The sequence below is a fragment of the Carassius auratus genome, chromosome 8 (assembly GCF_003368295.1).
Source record: "Carassius auratus strain Wakin chromosome 8, ASM336829v1, whole genome shotgun sequence".
Lineage (NCBI taxonomy): Eukaryota > Metazoa > Chordata > Actinopteri > Cypriniformes > Cyprinidae > Carassius > Carassius auratus.
Window position 1 is genome coordinate 2,800,584 of NC_039250.1, and position 20,946 is coordinate 2,821,529.

Consider the following 20,946-nt stretch of genomic DNA (forward strand, 5'->3'; position numbering starts at 1 on the left):
TATAATTAAAAAGTGTTTCGGATTTTTATTTTTAATGCAGAATTGAAAATTACGCCATTGTTTGCTATAACTTGCCATAATTTAAGTAACTTAAAAGATGTTAATGTTGTCCTTTTCATACAATGAGACTACCAAGCTTTAGAAAGAACATCCACTACTATTATATATATATATATATATATATATATATATATATATATATATATATATATATATATATATATATATATATATATATATATATATATATATATATATATATATACACACACACACACACACAAACACACACATCAAAACTATCATTAAAGTTAGTTTTCACTGTATTCCACCAAGTCTTCTAAAGTCATACAAGAAGTTTAAGCAGCTATATGAAATCTTCCCATCTGTAGCTTTTGCAAGATTTTCAGTAAATAATAATTATACAGAAATTTGCGCCTCTGCTAATTAAAATGAATCGTGACACATACGGTAAACATGTCATGGATACATGAGAACCAATGACATTTGCTATCATCGATGCCAAACACAGGCATGATGTGTCCTGCATCTTGAAAAATTTGCATTGTATAAAAGATAGTCAAAGAATATCATATAAAAGATTCTCAGACCTATTGTATGACTTTATACTTCATGTTGTACATAATATATAATAAATAACTGCTATAAATATGAACAGGCTAATATGTGACGTCAAGTGTGCTTAATTTTTTTTTTTTACCTTTAATACAATATTTCATTGTATTGTAAGCTCTCGTAAATAATAATATCCTAATTATATAAAAGAGTGCTTTATGGGCTACACTGCTCCCAATAAAATATTGCCAAAGCATTTAAATAAAAAGCAGTTATAGCATACATTTTCCTCGTTTCATTATAGAGTTAACACAAAAAAAAGTATTCAAGACAATAAAATAGCATTTCCGAGTTAAAGCAACGTTAAGGATGCAACAGCCGTTAAAACCCAAATAAGAAGAAAAAGATGATGACTTTCCAACCGAATAGGTTCCCATGAACACACATGGCTGCTTTTATGAAGAGACACTTTTATTGCAGCTGATTCATCTACTCAGAGGAACCGAAGCTCAGATGAGGAACTGACAGCACGGGAGGAGGACTTACAGGAACACATATCCACTCCTCAAGGAACGCCGATTACATGTTCAGTCGGGAATATAAACAGCAGCAGGAGTTACATTGTTGCCAGTTACCGGGAATTATTTGTTACTTTGAAAACGCGTCGCTTATTCGCCGTGAAAGTGAATGGATACAAAGTTTTTTTGTTTTTTTTCCCGAGCAAGTTTTTTTTTTCCTAGCAACTTTTTAGCCGCCTGGCTAACCAGCCGTAAGATATGAAGACTTCGGCTCCACAACAGATTTACAGACTCAGTATTTACTCTAATAAGTGAACTCTTATGAGAACTTTTATTTCGATTTATTTCCGCGGAGTGCAACATATGTGTTGTGAAACAGCGAGCAAGTAAGTTGATATTTCTTCATAACAAAAGATCTGAACTAGCTGACATGATAGAGCTCTACTGCTTGCATGTATGTATTTCTTTATGTAATTATGGATGCATTTATTTACTTAGCCTAATTAAGCTGTATTTATTTTAATTTATTGCGTTTTAAATTTGATTTAATTAATTATTTTATTCTATATTTACATTCTATATTTTATTTTTCTTACTTGATTTTAATAAAAAAATACCCTTTTTAATTCATGTTTTATTATAGACACCTTTTGTTTGCATTTAAACCATGCTGGAATTTAGCCTGCAAATAAACATGCTTATCTAAAAAATAATTTATTCATGTTGGATAAAGTCTAATTATTCAGCTTTTCTCATTTCGCCTTTGGGTGAAAATGTCTGTAGTGTTGACACAATAATTGAGTTATTTATTAACTTTTTCCGCTCAATATTCTAGACAGTATTTGACACAATGTTTTGTCATATAGACATGATTAGGTGTAGTTTTGACAGTGAACTTGCTCACTTTCCCCCCCTCTTGATCTACTCCACCCAGAGACATGTCCCCTCATGCACAAGTACCTGCGGTGGGTGGATCACCTGTTCAAGGTAATATTATAGTTTATTTATGTCTTGATTGTCTACCATTTAAGGGCTTGGGTAATACTAGTGTCTGGTTGATGTTGGTGTTGTAGGGGTGTTTTGTGTATGTCTGCGGTTGCTGATGACTCTTTTGATAACCAACCCCCAAACATAGAGCTCCGTTGGCGTACCTGGAATCAGGCGGCTTGGAGAAAAGAGAGAAGTGATGTATACCGCCTTTCAGGTTGTGGGTTAACGTCATGAGAACTTCCTCCTCGCACGCAGTCGGGAAGTTGAAGTCAAGATGACTAGAGTTAGATGGCTTACCACAGACCCTCAGAAGTTATGATTAACTGCTTGGTCTGGCTCATCCAAACCTACGTAACACCATGTGTGAACTTTGTCGTGTCCAATTTCATTCTAGACATCTGAGTCACAAAAAACAAGCTTGGAAATACAACACCAGATTTGTAAAACCATCGTTATGGACATTCTGCTGATCCGGCCTTCCTGTGAATCAGGAAACACAGGCTAGGCCTTCCTGCACACGCTCGCAGACACAAGTGGGTCAGTAGATGCGATGATCAAGGGGGATGGGATCTGGCTCGAATCACAGAGAGATTCCAGAGCGTACATTAGATGTCGGTCATCCAGAACAAAGGCATCATTTTTGGGTCCGGCTGATCAAATGTGGTCATATTTACTGAATTATGTCGTTCAATCGCAGTGCCAAGAAATTCCAGCATGTCTCACTCTCAGCGTAATGTGCAACGTGTCCAAAACACTTTGGCTGCAGATGGGCTTGCGGCAGAGCAGCCAGATCGATCCCGTCTACAGTAGACACAGGAAAGAGGAATTTCAAGTGGCCTCTTTTTGTTGCATAGACACCAGCACTTATTAACATGCATGAAATCATGCATATTTTGTTCATTGATGTGCTGACCACTCGTTCTTTTGCCACAATGAAGGCCCTTCTATTATGTGCACATGGATGTGGAAATACTTGGAATGCCCGTCCTTTTCGTGCAGCGGCTGAAAGAAGCTTTTGGGGAGGAGTGAAATTGAATTGCATTATGCTCAAGTGTGCTAATGCATGGCCGTGTTTGAGAAGGGCCCAGATAAAGAGGGTCGGAGTGGGGGTGGTGGGTGTTCCTGGGGATGGAGGCCCCCAGAATGCTTTGTGTTCTACCATGTTCCTGTGGTTGTCAGTCTCTTCTTTGTTAGGGTTTTTATTTTTGGTTTCGCTGCTGACCTTGACTGAGACGATCTTTGGTTTCCTGCATTTATGCAGCATGCAGGGACTGTCATCTTTTATGTGTGCAAAATGTGCTTGTCAGTTGGATGCATAATGTTAAACCTGACATTGCATGTTTTTGTGAGATATATATATGTGATATGAGAAAATACAGAAAGTTTTTGTACAGCAATATTTTAAAAAAGTGAATCATGCTAGAATAAGTGTTGTGATTTTGTTGAGGTGTGCATTTGCAAAGATAATATAAATAGAAAAAAAAAAATCTAAGAAAAGTTTACCTTGAAGATGTATTTTGAGCATGAAATATGAAATGAAATTTAGGGCTGCAAGATTTGGGAAAACTTTTTTGGGGTTGTAAACCATGCTTAATTTCATTTATATATATATATATATATATATATATTTTTTTTTTTTTTTTTTTTTTATGGTAAGCCTCTTTCAGTAACCATTTCAGTTTTAAATAAATCCACTTGTTGAGTTAGCTTTTTTTCCTTTGCAGGCTTCAAAGTGAAGGAAGAATGGCAGAGGAACTGACTCCTACAGGAAAAGGGTTCTTTGTTGATCTTTATTAACATCATTGCACCACAAAGGAAGGGTTTCTTCCTTCATCGGCTCACTGTTGCAATGCCACACAGTCCTGCGGTGTGACGGCAGCCTCGTGGTGATGCTAGCCCTTGGAGGGGACCATGGAAAAAGAGGAGGGAATGTCGTCGCAGGGAAGACGGCGACAACAACGGCAGCATGGCCGATCACGCGAGAGCCTGGCGTCAACATCAAGCAGAAAATCTCCCAATGGGAGGGACTCAGCCAGCAGGAGGATGTCCCCAGTGGGAATATTAAGCCCCAGCGGACTCTTGCATCTCGCAGGCTTTCGGGAGACCTCCTTGGAAATGGACTTGATGGCAATGATGGAGGTTGTAAAAAAGCGACTGTATCAAAAGCCAAAAACCTGGGATTGGATTTCAGGGAAAACCAGATGACTTTTAGACCAGTTACAGGTGAACTCCAGTCTGATTTCCCAAGAAATCGAACTCATTCAAATAAATTTGTTACATCAACTCCTGTGACGAAGCCTCTAAGCACTGTAACCCAAGTCCAAGATGCTAAACTGAATGTTAAAAGCAATAATATCAAGACAAACCATTTCACAGATGTCGAAATTACATCTCTACCTCGATGTGTAGAGGATCCAGAGGCGTCCTTGCCTCCAGGGAACTTTTACACCTCCAGGGGTTTCTGGAAACGACTGGAGACAGATGACTCTTTCTGGGAGAAGGAGAAGGATTCCTTGATGGTGACTAAGGGTCTTGGGGAAATTAGACCTCTTTCTCCTCCACCTAAACCACAGCGCACATTCCAGTACAAGGGTGCGAGCAGTCCGCCCGGCCAATGGATCCCACTGGAGAACCAGACTCCATCAGTCAGCAAATCGAATCAAGTCCGGAAGCATGACATCATACTAAAGCCACCCAGCTGTCCACCTCCTCCTTGTCCAGTCAGTACTATCAACGGGTTTTCCAGAAACAGGAAGAACAGGTGAATACTTTTCCCACACTGCATCTTACATTACACAGCTAATTCCAAACATAAGAAGGGAAATGAAGGGGGTTTGAGTACAGCGTCCATGAGTTGTAAATACTTTAAACTCAATTTCTTATTCATAAAAAGATCTTGTCAGGTGCTGCATTAAATATGTTTATGTAATCACTTCACAATCACAATATATGAACAATAAGTTTTTTCATTGATGTTTTTAGAGTAGGTAGCAAGTATGTATACAACAAAACAATCATATGGCTTACAAGTTCCTAGAGGGGCAAGGTAGACAAAAAGAAAATACATTTTATTGTTGAAGTCTTTAACAGCGTTTTTAGATTCATATGATGCAATTTCCACCATTGTACGTTCACTCTTTCAGATCCGTTTTGAATTTCTAATTTCTAATCTATTATTTCCACTTTTGGTTTTCTACCCAGTTTGTTAAATTTTCATTTTGCTGGATCATAAGTAATTTCATGGCTTCAAATGAGTTGATTTAAAGAGCCAGTAAGATGAAAATTCTAAGCTTCCTATCACTGTTTATAAGTCCTGTACAATAGGTTTAAATCCATCCAAGGTTAAAAACATTGTCATTTTGTCAAAATATCATTTTAAAATTACCTCAATTCTCAGAGATCCCCAAACGGTTTGCGCGAAGCTGTTCAAAAGATTCAGTTTCCTTAAGCCCCACCTTTCGGTAGCATACTGTATTCTGATTGGTCAACTGACATAGTCAGGTTTGATTGGTTGTTCCGCACACACCTCCACAGTAAACTATGCGTTAGCATCTTTTTGGGGTGAATTATGTCTTGTTCCTCTCATCGCGAAGCAAACAGTAAAATAAAAAAATTGAACAGTCTCGCTGCTTTTTCTTCTGCGTGGGTGTATTCAAGCCGCGCGTTTCAGTTTGAATCTGAATAGCGCGTTCAGCGCGGGGGCGTGGTCACAATAGATATAACGAAGGGAGATATGAAAAACGGGCATCGCATTGTTTTCATATGGATTACTTTATCACAGAATATCTGTTAGCAGCACTTGTTTAGTTTTAAAGAAGACATGTCAAGCTTTCTATAGACATCTCTCTCATGTCTCTTCGTTGAGTATTCACGGAGTTACAGTTCATTTTAATGACGTGTTTGTAAATGAAGATCAGCGCAGATAAAGGCTGCAGACAGCACACATACTGATAAGACGCTCGGGAGAAAACAGACTCATAACTTTATAATCATACTTCGCGTTGTGATTCGGAGATGCTTGTTGGTCTAAATAAAGTTGGTAATGAACCCTCTTTTATGGCCAAACGCTTTGAAAATCCCGCCTTGTACTCACCGAGATTAGAAAAGCAGTCATCAGTGAAATGTTGTGAACACAACAAAAGGGATTTGTTGTACTGCTCTGGTATTGTGGTAAAAATGAATTTTAGCCATTGGTTCTTCTGATCTTCATTCATTGGCAGTGAAAATAAAACAAACGGTCTCCTCGACATGATGCTCTAACACCAACCAGAGCATCTGTGTGTGGGGCGGGTCAGAGTTACATTTCTCCCAAGAAGGTAGGCGGAGATTATTATGCAAAGTGCTCCTAGTGACGTACATAGAGATGGGCAAAAGATTTGAAAACTATAACGACTCGTTTCAGCGATTCAGAGTCGACTCCTTACTTTAGAAGCCAATAACTTTATAAATCGTGTACTTTTTGGTTTAATTACTTTGGACATTGTTTACACTGATGTACAGCTACATCATACACTGTAATACAAGTAATTTTGGATTTCCCATCTGTGTGGCTCTTTAAAATAACTGGTTTATTAAAATGGCAGATTCCAAAAACTAGAAATACAACGTGATCAAACAACTTCCTCATATACGGTAATTATGTTGTACAAAAAATCGGGTTGATAACCCTTTATAAATAGCGTTTTGCTGGCTTTCAAAACCTGTTAAACCTGGTAACAAATGATATATCCTCACGAACAATAGGTGTTGGCCTGAACCGTTCTCATAACCGACATGCCTTACCTTGATTAACAGCTCAAATCATGTGGATTGTTGAGGAGAGGTGTGTGCTACTAGTTTTCAAAGTGATCAGATTTGAAACATCCCTTAGACTTACATTAAAGGACCCGAGCACGAATATCACAGAATGGAGAATATAAAATATGTTCACCAAACTTGAAACACATGAACTATGATCGTAGCAGTGAGTTAAACTCATAGCGGTGTTCAGCGCAGAAAACGATCTCTCATGCATACGCCACGTGTTGTCATGCTCATGTTTACAGAGGTGAAGTGACAGTGTGGAAGAATGAAATTGCTCCAAATAAATGGAAAAAAAAAACACTTTTCCCCCAATAATATACATAATGAGTGCTATTATTGTTTTCACTGATGTTCACATTGTTCAGCATGTTCATATATGTTAACATTTCACGCTTCATGGCACTTTAAAGTGACAGTTTAGCGGAAAAAGAAAAATGTCGTAATTTTCTTACCTTATGTCTCTTTTTTTTTTTCTTTCTAAAGAACAGTGGTGCCCCATTGACCTTCATATTATGGGGAAAAAAACATAAGGGGCCATTCACACAGAATCCATTTTTCCATTGCAACGCGCTACATTGCAATTGTTTGTCGATCTAAACATGCACTAGAAGGACATGCATGACTGTCGCGCTCATGTCTACCATATTTTGCAGTGTATTGCACATGAGTACCATGTTTTTAAGATGTCGTCAAGTTAAAATAATTTCATCTTTTACATGCAGCACCATTCATCAATGTCAGTTTCAAAACAGTAGAATCAGAAGACCCCGGAGGCGGGGCAAGCATTAAAAGCTTTTGCTTAAAGTTGCAAGTAAAACAAAAACAAAACAAAAAACATTCCTGAGCACTGCGTCTCACATTTTTAGACGCTTTCTGTGTGACCTGTCACTAAAGCATTCGTCAAATTTCCAGAGAATAAAAGTAAGTCATACATGTTTGAGTGCGAGTAAATTATGACAGATTTTTTTGGGTGAACTTTTGTGTAAACACCTCACAGGTTCCTAAGAAAGTGTACAGATCTACTTGTCGTTCTTGTTTATTTTCAAACTCTGAGTTGGACAGCTTTGTGTCAGAGGATGGCGTGGAGAGTTTAGCTGTGAGTGGCTGATAGTTTAGCTGTCTGGCCTCGTCCCCAGCTGTCATGTCAGCTGTTCTTTGGCAGAATCGCAGCCCATTGTCCACATTTGACCTACTTCTGTTTCAACGAAGCCTGCTGTAGTCACTCAAGGGCTTTCTGAACACTCGTATGGTCACGCTGTTGTGTTTACTCCTTCCTCTAGTAATTGTTGTTCTTCTTGATTATTTGGAACCCTGTCTCTGTTCCAGTCATAATGTATCAATTCAATATCATGTTTTTTTTTTTTACGGTTTGATATGAATTCTGGTACATTCCTTTTTGGATTAATGGTTACCCTTTATGAAAGTCCCTAAACTTGTTGTTGGATCACAATACAGTGACTGTTCACACTCTTGGTCCTCTTCTCCACAGGAAGTCATTTGAGTTTGAGGATGTGGTACGGCGGACAGCCCAACAGGCCTCTAAAGGGAAGGAGGGCCGCCGATCAGGTCTTTACCACGCCTGGTCTGAAGACAGCATCTATGAGGACATCTGTGAGTGATTTTGAGAACGCCAAGACATGTCATCGATCAGATATTACTGTGAAGCACTAGAAAATGTTTACACCGACTCTTAATTACTGTATTAATTTTTTCATACACTGCCATCCAAATGTTTGGGTTCAGAAAGATTTTTTTTTTTTTTGTAAATTATTATTATTATTATTTTTTTATTATTTAGGAAGGATACATTAAACTAAACAAATTTATTTATTTATTTTTGCTTTGTTAGTTTTAGTGTTGCATGCTTTACTTGCATTAAGTAACATGCTTCCACAGACAGATTTCTTAGATGTCTTCCTCTGTTTTTGTGATGCCATGTCAATTTGATAGTCTAGCATCCCGTTTTAGCTGCATGAGACCATCTAGCTGTTTTTGGCAGCAGAAAGTAATCTTACTTGCCGAACAGTTGATTTTGAAAACATGTTGTTTTGCATGCCCCTAAATGTAATGAAACCTGAGTAGAAAACACCGAAATGTTTTTTTTGCATGACTTCTTATCATAGTAGCTGCAATTTTCAATTTTTTACAGCGGATATTTCAAAAGAGAACCCATATGAAGACCTCAAACTTTCTCCTATGTGTTTACCTATAAGACGGCCACGAAACTACACAGTCGGACAGAGAGAGAGCCCACACATCAAGGTGACTGTCATTTTAAATGCATAGGGATTTTGTCCGATTTCAGTTAGTAGCATATACACTCGCTCAAATCTTAATTATTTTATTCAGCAAGGATGTACTGATCAAAAGTGATATAAAAGGCACTCGTAATGTTGCAGTAAATTTCTTTATTAACTAAACTTCTTCTCTTGTCCGTTACTGTATGCAGATCTCACCGAAGCCCTTCACACTATTACCTAACGCCGACAGGTTACATAAAATGGGGCGGGACCGCAAAGAATCCATAACGTCACCTACACGTACCTGTACTACAAACAGTCCTAAATCATCGACAGCAGCCAAACCTGCCACTTCATACAGGACAAACCGACAACCCCCGGTAAACCCACACGCACAAACACGTGCCTGAGACGTCATTAAACATTGCTCAACATGTGCCTGCTGACACCTGTTTCTCTGATTGTACGCATATGAACTTTAACCAAACTGTTACGTGATATAATAAATTCTTCAGTATATTAGAAACTGAAGCTGCACCCAAATGCTGATAATACAGCCCAGCATCTTGAGAAAAAGACCTAATATTACCTACATAAGTTGAGTTTAAAAAATATTCAAACAAATGTTACATTAGGGACAGTTTTTTCACTTAATAAAAAGTATATATTAGCTTTAATGCACTCATCAAAACAACAAAAGCAGTCAAATGTCAAAATTATAGTTTAAATGACAAATTTTTTTTTTAATTGAACTAACAATCTCCAAAGGAGTGGGAAAATATGGTAAAAAAAAACTCAGTTTAATGTCATAGAACTTCACATAAACACAAGTTTATAAATACAAAATCTGTAATTTTCTGACACTATTTGGATGTAGTAAAACACCCACAGATGTAGCATAAAACGTGTGTCATGTTTGCGTTTTCATTGATCATAATTCTAACCGTGAATATGCATAAAATCAGGAATAGGCATGATTCATGCATGTTAATGTGTTCTGAGAATTCAACATATAGTTGTAACCTGGCTTAGAGGGAAATAAGAATCACGTCTTTATGGCAGTTTTTCTGCTGATGAAGGGATAATACAAACCCTCTTAACCTTACAAGTGGTTGTCAAAAGCAAGAAAATGTAATGACATGCATCATATTTTGTAAGATTTTGTAAGCAATGCATGTTCTATTTTGTAAGCAAGTAAGAAACAAGTATTGAAATTCATTCCAAAAATATGATGCAGGGCTGGGTAATAATTTTACATAAATTATTTTTGATGGATTTGATACATAAATCATCTCTCTAGCCTGTTTTGTCCCAGTTCTCACAAATAAAATAGCAATGAATATAAGAAGAGAAAAAGACATAGTCTGAGTAGAAATGTCAGCTTTGATGCTTTAGCAGGAAGAGGGAAAAGGAGGGAGGAAGTGGTGAGAAGATGGATGGATGGTGGCAGGAAACACGAGAGGTTGAGGATTATCATGAAGTGCCTGTGCATCATACTGGACGCTGCTGCTGACTAATCAGCTATATTCAGCTTTGTGTCAGTATGATCCATACAGTTATTTTGGAAGAACTCAAATCTGCAGGCCGTGGCAGCGTAGATGTTGCTCATAGAGAAATTCTGTTTTAATAAAGAGAATGAGCAGAAAGCGGAGGCAAGAACCCGCTTTTCTTCACCCATTATAAGAGATAAGAGATTCATGAACCCACATTCAACTCTTTTTTTTTTTTTTTCTGCTAAGTTTCAGTCACAACTTTTTTGTTTCTAAGCTCAAATACATGTTTGTATTGTTTAGTGCATTGCAATGTGATACCTAGCAACCTCATAAAATCCCTCTTCCATGACGCTATTTGAAACTGGAAGCAGGCATGATGCTTGCTCTGAGTGGTGCCTAAAAGGCCTTTACTGTCCACACACATGGTGAGCATTATGTGTTTATCTGGGGAAAGCACCATCAAGCTGTTTCCGCTCATCAAGGGCAGATGCCACAACAGTGTGCTGTCTCACTGTGTGATGTGGGTAGACCTCTGTCCTCTCCATGAATATGAATCATAATTAGCATCTCATGTTTGCTCTGGCCAGACGTACACATTGGATGCATGTCGCTGGTCATTATGATGCATCTAGTCTTCTGGTTGTAGTTTTGTGTATTGTTTGCATTTGTTTTGAATTTAAAACATTTATTTGTTTGGCTTCTATTTTAATTGCATTTTGTAAATATGTTTTATGTTGACTACAAATGTTTGGGCTCGGTAAGATTTCTTTCTTCATTCGGCAAGGATGCATTAAATTGATCAGAAGTAGGTTGTTGCCAGAGAACCCTTCTTTTGAACATTTCCTATTCAGCAAAGAATACTGAAAAAAAAATGATCTCATTTTCCACAAAAATGTTAAGCACCAGAACTCTTTTCAACATAATAATGCTCCTTGAGCAGCAAATCAACATATTAGAACGGTTTCTGAAGAATCACGTGACACTGAAGACTGGAGGAATGAGGCTAAAAATTCAGCATTCCATCAAAGGAATAAATTACATTCTAAAATATATTAAAATAGTAAACAATTATTTTAAACAGTAAAAATATTTCACAATATTACAGTTTTTACTGATGAAAATGAGAAAAACATTTTAAAAATCTAAAGTTAGAATATTGCTTTTAGTAGACAAAAATGAAATCTTATTTGTGTTTCTCATGCAGCTTGTAAACAGGATCCAGGAAATATTTGAAGCCAAAAGAGGAAGGAAACGAGTATGGGCGACAGCAACCAGAGGTAAGAGGATACATATTTCATATTTACCTGGTTTACCAAGAGAAGTCATCTTACCAGGCAGTAAATGTGTGTTTTTTTTTGGCAGATGAATTAAGTGGAACAGAGAGTGATCCTGAGGAGAGCTCTAAAGGTTAGTGTCTCCTTCAGGCCTGGGCTCAGAGAACTCTAGTTTATTCAAGCTTAACTTGTATATTAAACCAGTTCTAAACCTATCGAGGCTGTTTACATTCTTTTCCCATAGATCGCTCCCAGCGAACAGTGTACGTTCAGTCAACTTTAAAGCGACGGCCGGGTTACCACACTTTAGAGAGGGACCTGATCCAACTACAAGAGCAGCAGCTTTTCCAGCAATTTGTAGTGGTGTCACTTAGAAAAGCTTCCCCTGGAAACACATACATCCCTGAGATCACACAACAGTTCCCCACAAAGGTGAAGAGACCTTATAAATTGTAATGACAAATTCTGGAAATAATACGTGGTAGATCTTAATTTATGGAATGTGTGTTTCAGCATTTTCTTTCTTTTTTTTTTATTAAAAAAAAAAAAAAAAAAATATATATATATATATATATATATATATATATATATATATATATATATATATATATATATATAAATATCATATAATTTTTATATTTATATATTGTAATTCTGACTTATTTCATAGAAATATACTACAATTTTATAAAATTATTTACATTTTAATTTTAAATTATTAAAAAAATTATAATATACATTTCTATCTATCTTGATAGATCTTTTATGTAATTTATATGTATTTTTACATTTATATATTGTAACTATTTTTTATAAATATAATACAATATAATACAAATTATTTACATTTTAATTTCAAATTAATGATACAAATTTTTAAGTTATAATATATAACTATATATAATACTTATTAATATGTTGTAATTATCATTTATTTTATATGACTGTAATAAAATACAATAACATTATTTACGTTTTACTTTTTAATTTTAAATTAATTTTAATTATATAAATATGAAATCAGTATAGAAAATGTCATTATTTTCTATTTGATTGTAAAAAATATTTTTCTGTCTTTTATTTTGCATTCAGTTTGAGAAGTCTTCTCGTCTGTCTCGCGAGGCTGAAGACAGATTAAAGGCCATTCCCAAGTTTTGTTTTCCTGACTGTCAAGACTGGCGTCCCTCCTCGGACCACAACAGGTAGCATGCTAATATTAAACCACTGATGTAACTTGGCTAACTAATTCACACTCCAAATATAATCTTTGATTATCGCCCACAGTGAAACATTTTCTTTTGTCCTAACCGGGGAGGATGGGAGTCGCTTATTTGGATACTGCCGCAAAATCCTGGTGAGTTTGTAAACGCAATCTCACCTAGTCAATTAAAAATGATACTTTCTGTCACTTTAATTCATTGTCATTCCAAACCTCTCATCGATCATCATGGAGGTTTGAAAAACATGATGGTGAATAAATTATAAAGGAGGGCATATTTTGTAGTAAATCTACACTAACCTTGACCTTTGACCTGTGTCTTGCAGCCCAGCGGGAAGGGGAAGAGACTGCCTGAAGTTCACTGCATCATCAGCAGACTGGGCTGCTTCAATCTCTTCTCAAAGGTCAGGGACATTTCAGAGATCAGATATGAACTTCCTGTTTAATCAGCACTAACCCTGTAAGACAGACGCTGAATTGTAACCGTCTGAATTGTTTGAGAGCAGATCTTGGAGGAGGTGGAGAGGAGGAGAGAGATTTCCCCTGCCTTGGTTCATCCTTTCATGCACAGTGTCATGGAAGCTCCCTTCCCTGCTCCTGGACGCACCATCACCGTCAAGAGCTTCCTGCCGGGCTCCGGGAACGAGGTAAGATACTGTGTAACTCAGGAAAGATCATCTTTATTCCTGTAGTTTATGCATTCATTTAGTATTCAGTACTACATGTGGGTTTAAAAAAAAATGTATGGCTTACAAAATGAGGTTTTGAATTTATTTATTCCTATAAAAGCAGATTATAGGTATTTATTTAAATCTTTACATTATTTATTACTTGTCATAAATGGCAGGACTTGATCTTTCTTGTTTTATAATTTTGTTTTTTCAACATTTATTTTATTATTTATAATTATTTTAATTCAGAAATAAATGGTTGTAACACTAGTGATGACTTCTAATAATATATATATTTTTTAAGAATGTGTCAATATCATCTCAAAACACATGCCACTGATCAGATGAAAATCAATTAAGTATAATAACAATAATATCAAATAATCAATTCAAAGAATATCTTGGAAAATAAATCACATGAACATTAAACTAATGTTAAAGTGAACTTCAACCATACATCAAAATATCATCTTGAATGTAAATCAAAACTTTTTCGACATGGTAGGAAAATCATATGCGCATTTGAACAGCCTTTTTAATATGAACTTTGACCTTTGAAGTACCTTTCTACAACTTTCTATATTTTCAAAATTGTTTTTACAGCATAACACCTGTGACACTTATTCTGAAAAATAATATAACTCAAAAATAAATATTTTTTTTATCAAATGTAATAATAATTACATTAATTACATAAACATTTATTATTATTAATTAAACCTTTTTTATTTAATTTTTTGTTAATTTAAAAAAAAATTGTAAGAAAATAGTTTTATGAGTATGTAAAAAAAAAAATTGTAGGCACTTATTTTACATGTTGCTGTTATACATTTTTTTGTCTTCTACATGGAGTTTCTTAACTGTTTGAACCGGTCTCCTGAGGATCATCCGCGCGTCTCTGTTGTGTGTAGGTTCTGACTCTGTGCAGGCCGGTGGACTCTCGTCTGGAGCACGTAGACTTTGAGAGTTTGCTGCAGTGTCTCAGTGTGACCAGACTCCTGCAGGTCTTCGCTTCTCTGCTGCTGGAGAGGAGAGTGATCTTCATCGCAGACAAACTCAGGTGCAGACCACCACCCATGCTGATACCCAAATAGAGCTACAGCTAGAAATAAATTCAAACCTAACTCTGTTTTTCTTGGCCAGTGTCTTGTCCCGATGTGCCCATTCTGCCTTGGCGTTGCTGTATCCCTTCACATGGCAGCACACGTTCGTCCCGGTTCTTCCTGCCAGCATGCTGGACATTTGCTGCTCTCCCACTCCTTTTGTGATGGGGGCGCTGTCTCCGTCCCTGCCCGAGGTGCTGGACATGCCCATTGAGGAGGTCAGTCACTTTGAAGGAGCCTTTTTAAGTTCTCTTAGATTTCTAATCAAGGATTTTCCACCAAATTTGGTAGTAATTAATTGTTTAGTAATAATTTCAGACCTCTTTCTGACCTGTAGACCTTACTCAGGGTAGTGCCATATTTAAATTTTAACAGAAATTACATTGAGGCTGTGAGGGATAGAAATACAGTGGGCTCATGGATTGTACTTTTGTTTAGCAACTAATGTTCGTCTGATGAAACATCTTTCAGAAAATAACTTTCAACTGAGAAAAACCTGTTCTAGGACCTTTATAGAGTGCGTATCATTGTAAAGACTGTACGTCTTATCCCTCACGGCCTCATTTCCATCTGCATAAGATTAAATAAGATCCAGAGAATAAAGATCTTTACATACATTACCTGTTATGATTTAATAAACACTGAGTAATGTTGATGCATGTATTGGTGGTCATGATTTCCAGAGATTTTCTCAGATTAGTTTTAATACTTTGACTGGGTTATGAACATAACTGGGTTATGAGTGTTTTATTTCAAAACCATCCAGTTTTACGTGATGTACAAAACTTTTCCAGAATCTTCTGGCCTGTAGAAAGGGAATTTTCTCAAAGGCAGTCATGGATCTTATATAAGATGCTTCTAATCAACAGAAGAGAGCTCTGAGATTTGATTACGACTACAGCCGGAGTTTAATTTAATAACCGCCATGCCTTGAATTGTTCCCATTGTTTAACAGCTTGAGAATCCCCATGCCAGCAATAAAATACTCTGATAGAAGTATTAGGTATTAAAATCATCTATAAGAGGATCCCAAAAAATGAAGACTTGTTTTGTATTTGAGGTGCTACACACTCTTGGAAATAAAGTATCTTTATTGGCATCTGTGTTGCATGAAGAACCTTTAACATCCATGGAACCTTTCCATTGGACAAAATTGCCTTTTTAGTGGGAAAAAAGGTTCTTTACTATAATAAAATAAGAGTGGTTCACTTAAAAAGTTTCTTTGAGGAACCCTAAATGAATATTTTATGACATTACTGCAAAATGCTCCATTTGGAGCCTTTATTTTTTTAAAGTCTAGCAGATGCTAAGTAAAAAATTTAATAACTGAAAACAAAATTGCATTTGTCTTGTTCAAATAAACTGGTGAACTTTGGAATAATATACAACACTGAATTCTGAGGTTCCTGTCAGGTCCATCTTGTGACTTTCTTATGCTTTCCATTTAGAAAGGGCATGAAAGACATACATTTGTTACACAAAAAAAGGTTCTTGCTTTTTGTTTTCATTTTGACCTTCCTTTCTTTTTTTCTTATTCAACCAGGTTCTTATTGTGGATTTGTGTGCGGACAAGTTTGTTGTTCAGGTGAGTATGCAGGTTATTAGTCTCCTAATAATACGAGGTGTGCCCTTTTGAATGTACCACGTGTGTGTGTGTGTGTGTGTGTGTGTGTGTGTGTGTGTGTGTGTGTTTGTGGGGTGTGGTATGAAACTCAAGTCACGGCCTGACTAGCTGTGATGTATTATCATTCAAAGACATAAATCTGGTTGTTTAAAGAAGTGGTTTTAGTCATATTTGTGACCCTGGACCACAAAACCAGCCTTAAATCACTGGAATAGCCAAAAAAAACCAACATTGTATGGGTCAAAATTATAAAATTATAGATTTTTTTTTTTTAATGCCAAAAGTCATTAGGATATTAAGCAAAGACCATGTTCCATGAAGATATGTCTTAAATGTCCTACCTTAAATATATCAAAACTTAATTTTTTGTAATAATATGCATTGCTAAGAATACATTTGGACAACTTTAAAAGGCAATTTTTTCAATATTTAGATTTTTTTTTTTTTTTGTACCGTCAGATTCAAGATTTTCAAAAAGTTGCATCTCAGCCAAATATTGTCCTATCCTTACAAACCATACATCAATGGAAAGATTATTTATATAACTGCTTTCAGAAATCATTCTAATGTGCCCAAGAAACATTTCTTTTTATTATCAATGTCGAAAATAGTTGTGCTGCTTAATGTTTTTGTGGAAACCGAGAGACAATTTCAGGATTCTTTGATGAACAGAAAGTTTAAAAACATTATTTGAAATAGAAATCTTTGGTAACGTCTTAACTGTCAATTTAATGCATCCTTGACAAATAAATACTCATTTCCAACCTTTGTACAATCAGACTACAAACAGCTGAATATCTGATTGCTGACAAATCATTTTGTGAAATGTAATCATGGGCCAATCTGGTCTTTGTTTCAAAATGTCTGTGTCTTTCCTACATTTGCGCCTATATTCATCTTCTCTACTCTCTGTTGTCCCAGCTTGGAGACGAGGACTGTATCTTACCTGGAAAGCTGCAGGCAGCGCTTCAGGAGATACTGGAGAACAGGGAGGAGATCCTAGAACAAAACACCAGAGACAGGAAAGGAGGTTAGAGTCCTCACACGTGCCGTTATTCACAGCCGAACCCACAGCAGTTCAGTTTTAAACTGGTTTAACTGAAGGTTTCCTCCATTGTCTTACTGTGTCAGAATGAGCTGTTTATCTTTTAAAGCCCTACTGTCTGTGTATTCATAATGTGATGAGTAACCAACCGTTAAACAAGGCCAATGAGGTCAGGATCATCCAGTTGTCATCAAGTTGTTATAGATCTTACGTTAAGCCGGCCCAATGACAAATAGTCATTATAGCAGTTATACTAAATATTAAAGGACAAATGGTTTGGCAAGCAGCATTTTCTTGTTGAGATTTCCTGTTAAAACAGGGAGTTTTAGCAAATAGCAAAAATAGCAAATACTTTTAAACCCTATTCGGATGGTAATTGTTTCTCATGTGGATGTCTGTAAAAATAAATTCACTCATGAATACGGATGATGCTTTATTCACAGTGGAGGAACAAGTTCTGTGATCCTAAAAGCCTGCTCGCGTGGCCAGTCACATGATAGTCTGCTGTAAATAAAATCAAGTGGATAAATTATTGTGTAAAATGTATTAAAAATACTTATTATGATTCAAATGTATTCTTATTATTCAAAGCATATTTTATTGTTTGATTATTTAAATGTCCTGTTTAAAAATAGGAAAATAGACATGCTATAGTCATATATAATTACATGTGATAGAATTTAATGCATATAAATGTATATAATACACATTTTAAAATAGTTTTTAAAGTCCCATTTTGAAGGTTTGCATGCTTTTCTTCAATGTTTGACAAGCAAAACAGCTGATAAACACACCTCAATAATCCACACCCCAGTCCATCAATGAACATCTTGTGAAGTGTGTTTTTAAGAAAGAAATCCAACAAGGCAGTTTTTAATCTTTCACTTCTAGTCAAAATATTAGTCCATATCCATCCTCCAATGCTTTCTCCGGTGAAACTGTCTCCAGTGGACGGTTTTTGCTTTAAAACAGTACTGTGCATTTTTCTCTCCCCATAGATATGAGATGACATTTAAAATTATGGATAGAGGTGTCTTATTTTAGCATATGAAGAAATGGTAAGACGTTAAAAGTGTCTTGATGTATTTGTTTCTTTCAAACATGCAGCTTTTCACTTTACAAGATGTTAATTGATGGACTGGAGTGGTGGGATTATAGTGATGTTTTTATCAGCTGTTTGGACTCTCATTCTGACGGCACCCATTCACTGCATCTATTGGTGAGAAAGTGATGCAATGCTAAATTTCCCTAAATCTGTTCCAATGAAGAAACAAACTCATCTCTACATATTGTATAGTGTGAGGCATTGTCACCAAATGTTCATTTTGGTGTGAACTATTTCTTATTCCTCACATTAGCATATAAACCACAAAAGTCTTATTTGATGGGCTTTTTAAGCTTCCGTGTATTTTTATATATTTTATGCAGTATCAATGTGTCACATTGTGGTTTTATTCTCCTAACAGATAAATCAGACCTGAGCACTTTGGTGTCAGAGGCTTTCGTGTGGTTCTTTGTTGAGCTGGTGGGACATTATTCTCTGTACATGAGCGACACAGGACCCCGTGGCACCCGAGAGCTGCAGAGCGACGCTTTCAGGAAATCTCATCCGTCCCGAGGAGTGCGACAGTTTCTCCAGCTCTTCATGGACACGCAGATGTTTGCTGGTTTCATTCATGACCGAGAACTCCGAAAAGGAGGTGTTAAAGGTGAGAAAAGAAATATTCTGGGTTAGAGTTGTTATCTTTAAGGTAAACCATTCCTTTAAGTAATGAGAGCAATGTTTTGTTGAACAGGGCTGTTTGAATTGAGAGCAGCAGAATATTTGGATTCTTATCCTGAACCTGAACCAAGTGGAGTCAACAAATTTCTTAAGGGGCTCGGTAAATCTTTAGCTTCTTTTGCATTTGTCTAAAATAAAACGCATTTATTTCCATTTTTATTTACAAATATTTTGCTTTGCAGGAAATAAAATGAAATTCTTGCAGAAGAAATAGCGAACAGATGCCAAGTAGGAGAGGCTTTTTGTTCAAAAATGTGTGATGACTCGACCAGCATGTCAGTTCCTCTCCCGTAGCCAATGCTGAAGGGTGGAGATGAGTTCAAGACTGGAATCAGCTTGTTCTGCCCTGAGAATTCTCCTGTCACGAAAGAGGAAAAGGCTGGAAATGAGTTCATAAGCACAAGGAACAAAGACGACTGAATTAGAACAAAGAGGAAAAGGAGGAGTCTGTGTCATGCCATTGTAATTTTGATAAATAAGGAAAAATCGGACTATGAATGCATAATAACAAGAGTTGGGTTAACGGCCATGTCAGAGGTCTTACATGTTTTTATTGTCTTTAATGTAATTTTTTTTAAACCAGGCAATAAGGTAAGCATATGTTTTAACCGAAAACCTTTTCCAACTGGAAATGTGTTGCTTAAAAGAAAATATGATGAAGGATGACTTCTATTCCCCTTCAGGAATTAATTTATGATCCTTCGTATGCACAGAAATAGCCTTTCCAGTTAAATGTCCAACATTTATTTTTAGCCAAATTTTCTGACTTGTAAACGATCGATGAAAATGTTTCAGTTTACATTTTTGTACAGTTTTGTTTTTAGACAAACTAGATTTTTTTTGTAACATTTGAAAATAAAAAAGCAAGTTTCTGATGCATTGTTGGACAGGAAGTGGGAGTTAAACAATGTGATCTTGTAGAAATGGAACGTTTGGATGAATGTTCAGTGATTGAGAATGTAAAGGGTGCGTGGATGTAATATGTGAGAAACTTATAATGAATGTGGAGTGTACAGTATTATTAAAAAACAGCACTTACAGTGGTAATGTGGATTTGGTGGCTACTTGAAAGAAGCTAAATAGCTAAAGGCTAATACAGATTTGACCCCTTTTTTTTTTTTTTTACATATTACAAAATTGCATTTGTGTTTTTTCATACTTTTTACAACTACTATAATTCCTAAAACATGTAAAGTAGTAATAAAAGTGAGCCACTGGTGCCAGGTCGGTGTAATAAAATCAACCCAAAGGCTAATTATAACTAGGCTGTAACAAGCCTGTAGACCATACCCAAATATTAAAACTCAACATATGCCACTCTCATACCTAAAATTGTTTTTATACAGTCTATGCCTAAAACACATGATTTACAGTCATGACAATGCCTTATACATAATTTATTACTTGAAAATCACCAGTAGGTCTACTCGTAAGGGCCCAAACTTATAATCTAGCACAGTTTTATCATTAGCACAATGTAAAATTGAATTGTGAATTGTGAAACAAATGTGACCTGCTGCAAAGAGTTATCTATGTAAATACCAATGTGACCCAACAAAGGATAGAATAATAATTAACCCGAAAGATGTCACTGCAGTTTTTAAAAA

At 36.1% G+C, this 20,946-nt stretch overlaps 1 protein-coding gene across 2 annotated transcripts; it reads left to right on the forward strand.

Annotated features, from left to right (window-relative positions):
• The first annotated feature begins 1,081 nt into the window (after window positions 1-1,081).
• Window positions 1,082-20,382, forward strand: LOC113106981 (DENN domain-containing protein 2C-like). 2 transcript variants are annotated; one of them, XM_026269081.1, is made up of 20 exons: window positions 1,082-1,480; window positions 2,029-2,081; window positions 3,809-4,845; window positions 8,377-8,498; window positions 9,037-9,149; window positions 9,337-9,507; window positions 11,825-11,897; window positions 11,983-12,027; window positions 12,139-12,326; window positions 12,987-13,096; window positions 13,179-13,248; window positions 13,440-13,517; window positions 13,620-13,760; window positions 14,696-14,844; window positions 14,928-15,105; window positions 16,431-16,472; window positions 17,433-17,541; window positions 19,023-19,265; window positions 19,353-19,439; window positions 19,522-20,382. In XM_026269081.1, exons 3-20 carry the CDS (start codon window positions 3,974-3,976, stop codon window positions 19,551-19,553), a joined length of 2,823 nt encoding a protein of 940 aa, XP_026124866.1. In that variant the 5' UTR covers window positions 1,082-1,480; window positions 2,029-2,081; window positions 3,809-3,973; the 3' UTR covers window positions 19,554-20,382. The 2 variants fall into 2 exon arrangements, with proteins under 2 accessions (XP_026124866.1, XP_026124867.1); XM_026269082.1 differs by lacking the exon at window positions 2,029-2,081.
• Window positions 20,383-20,946: the final 564 nt, after the last annotated feature.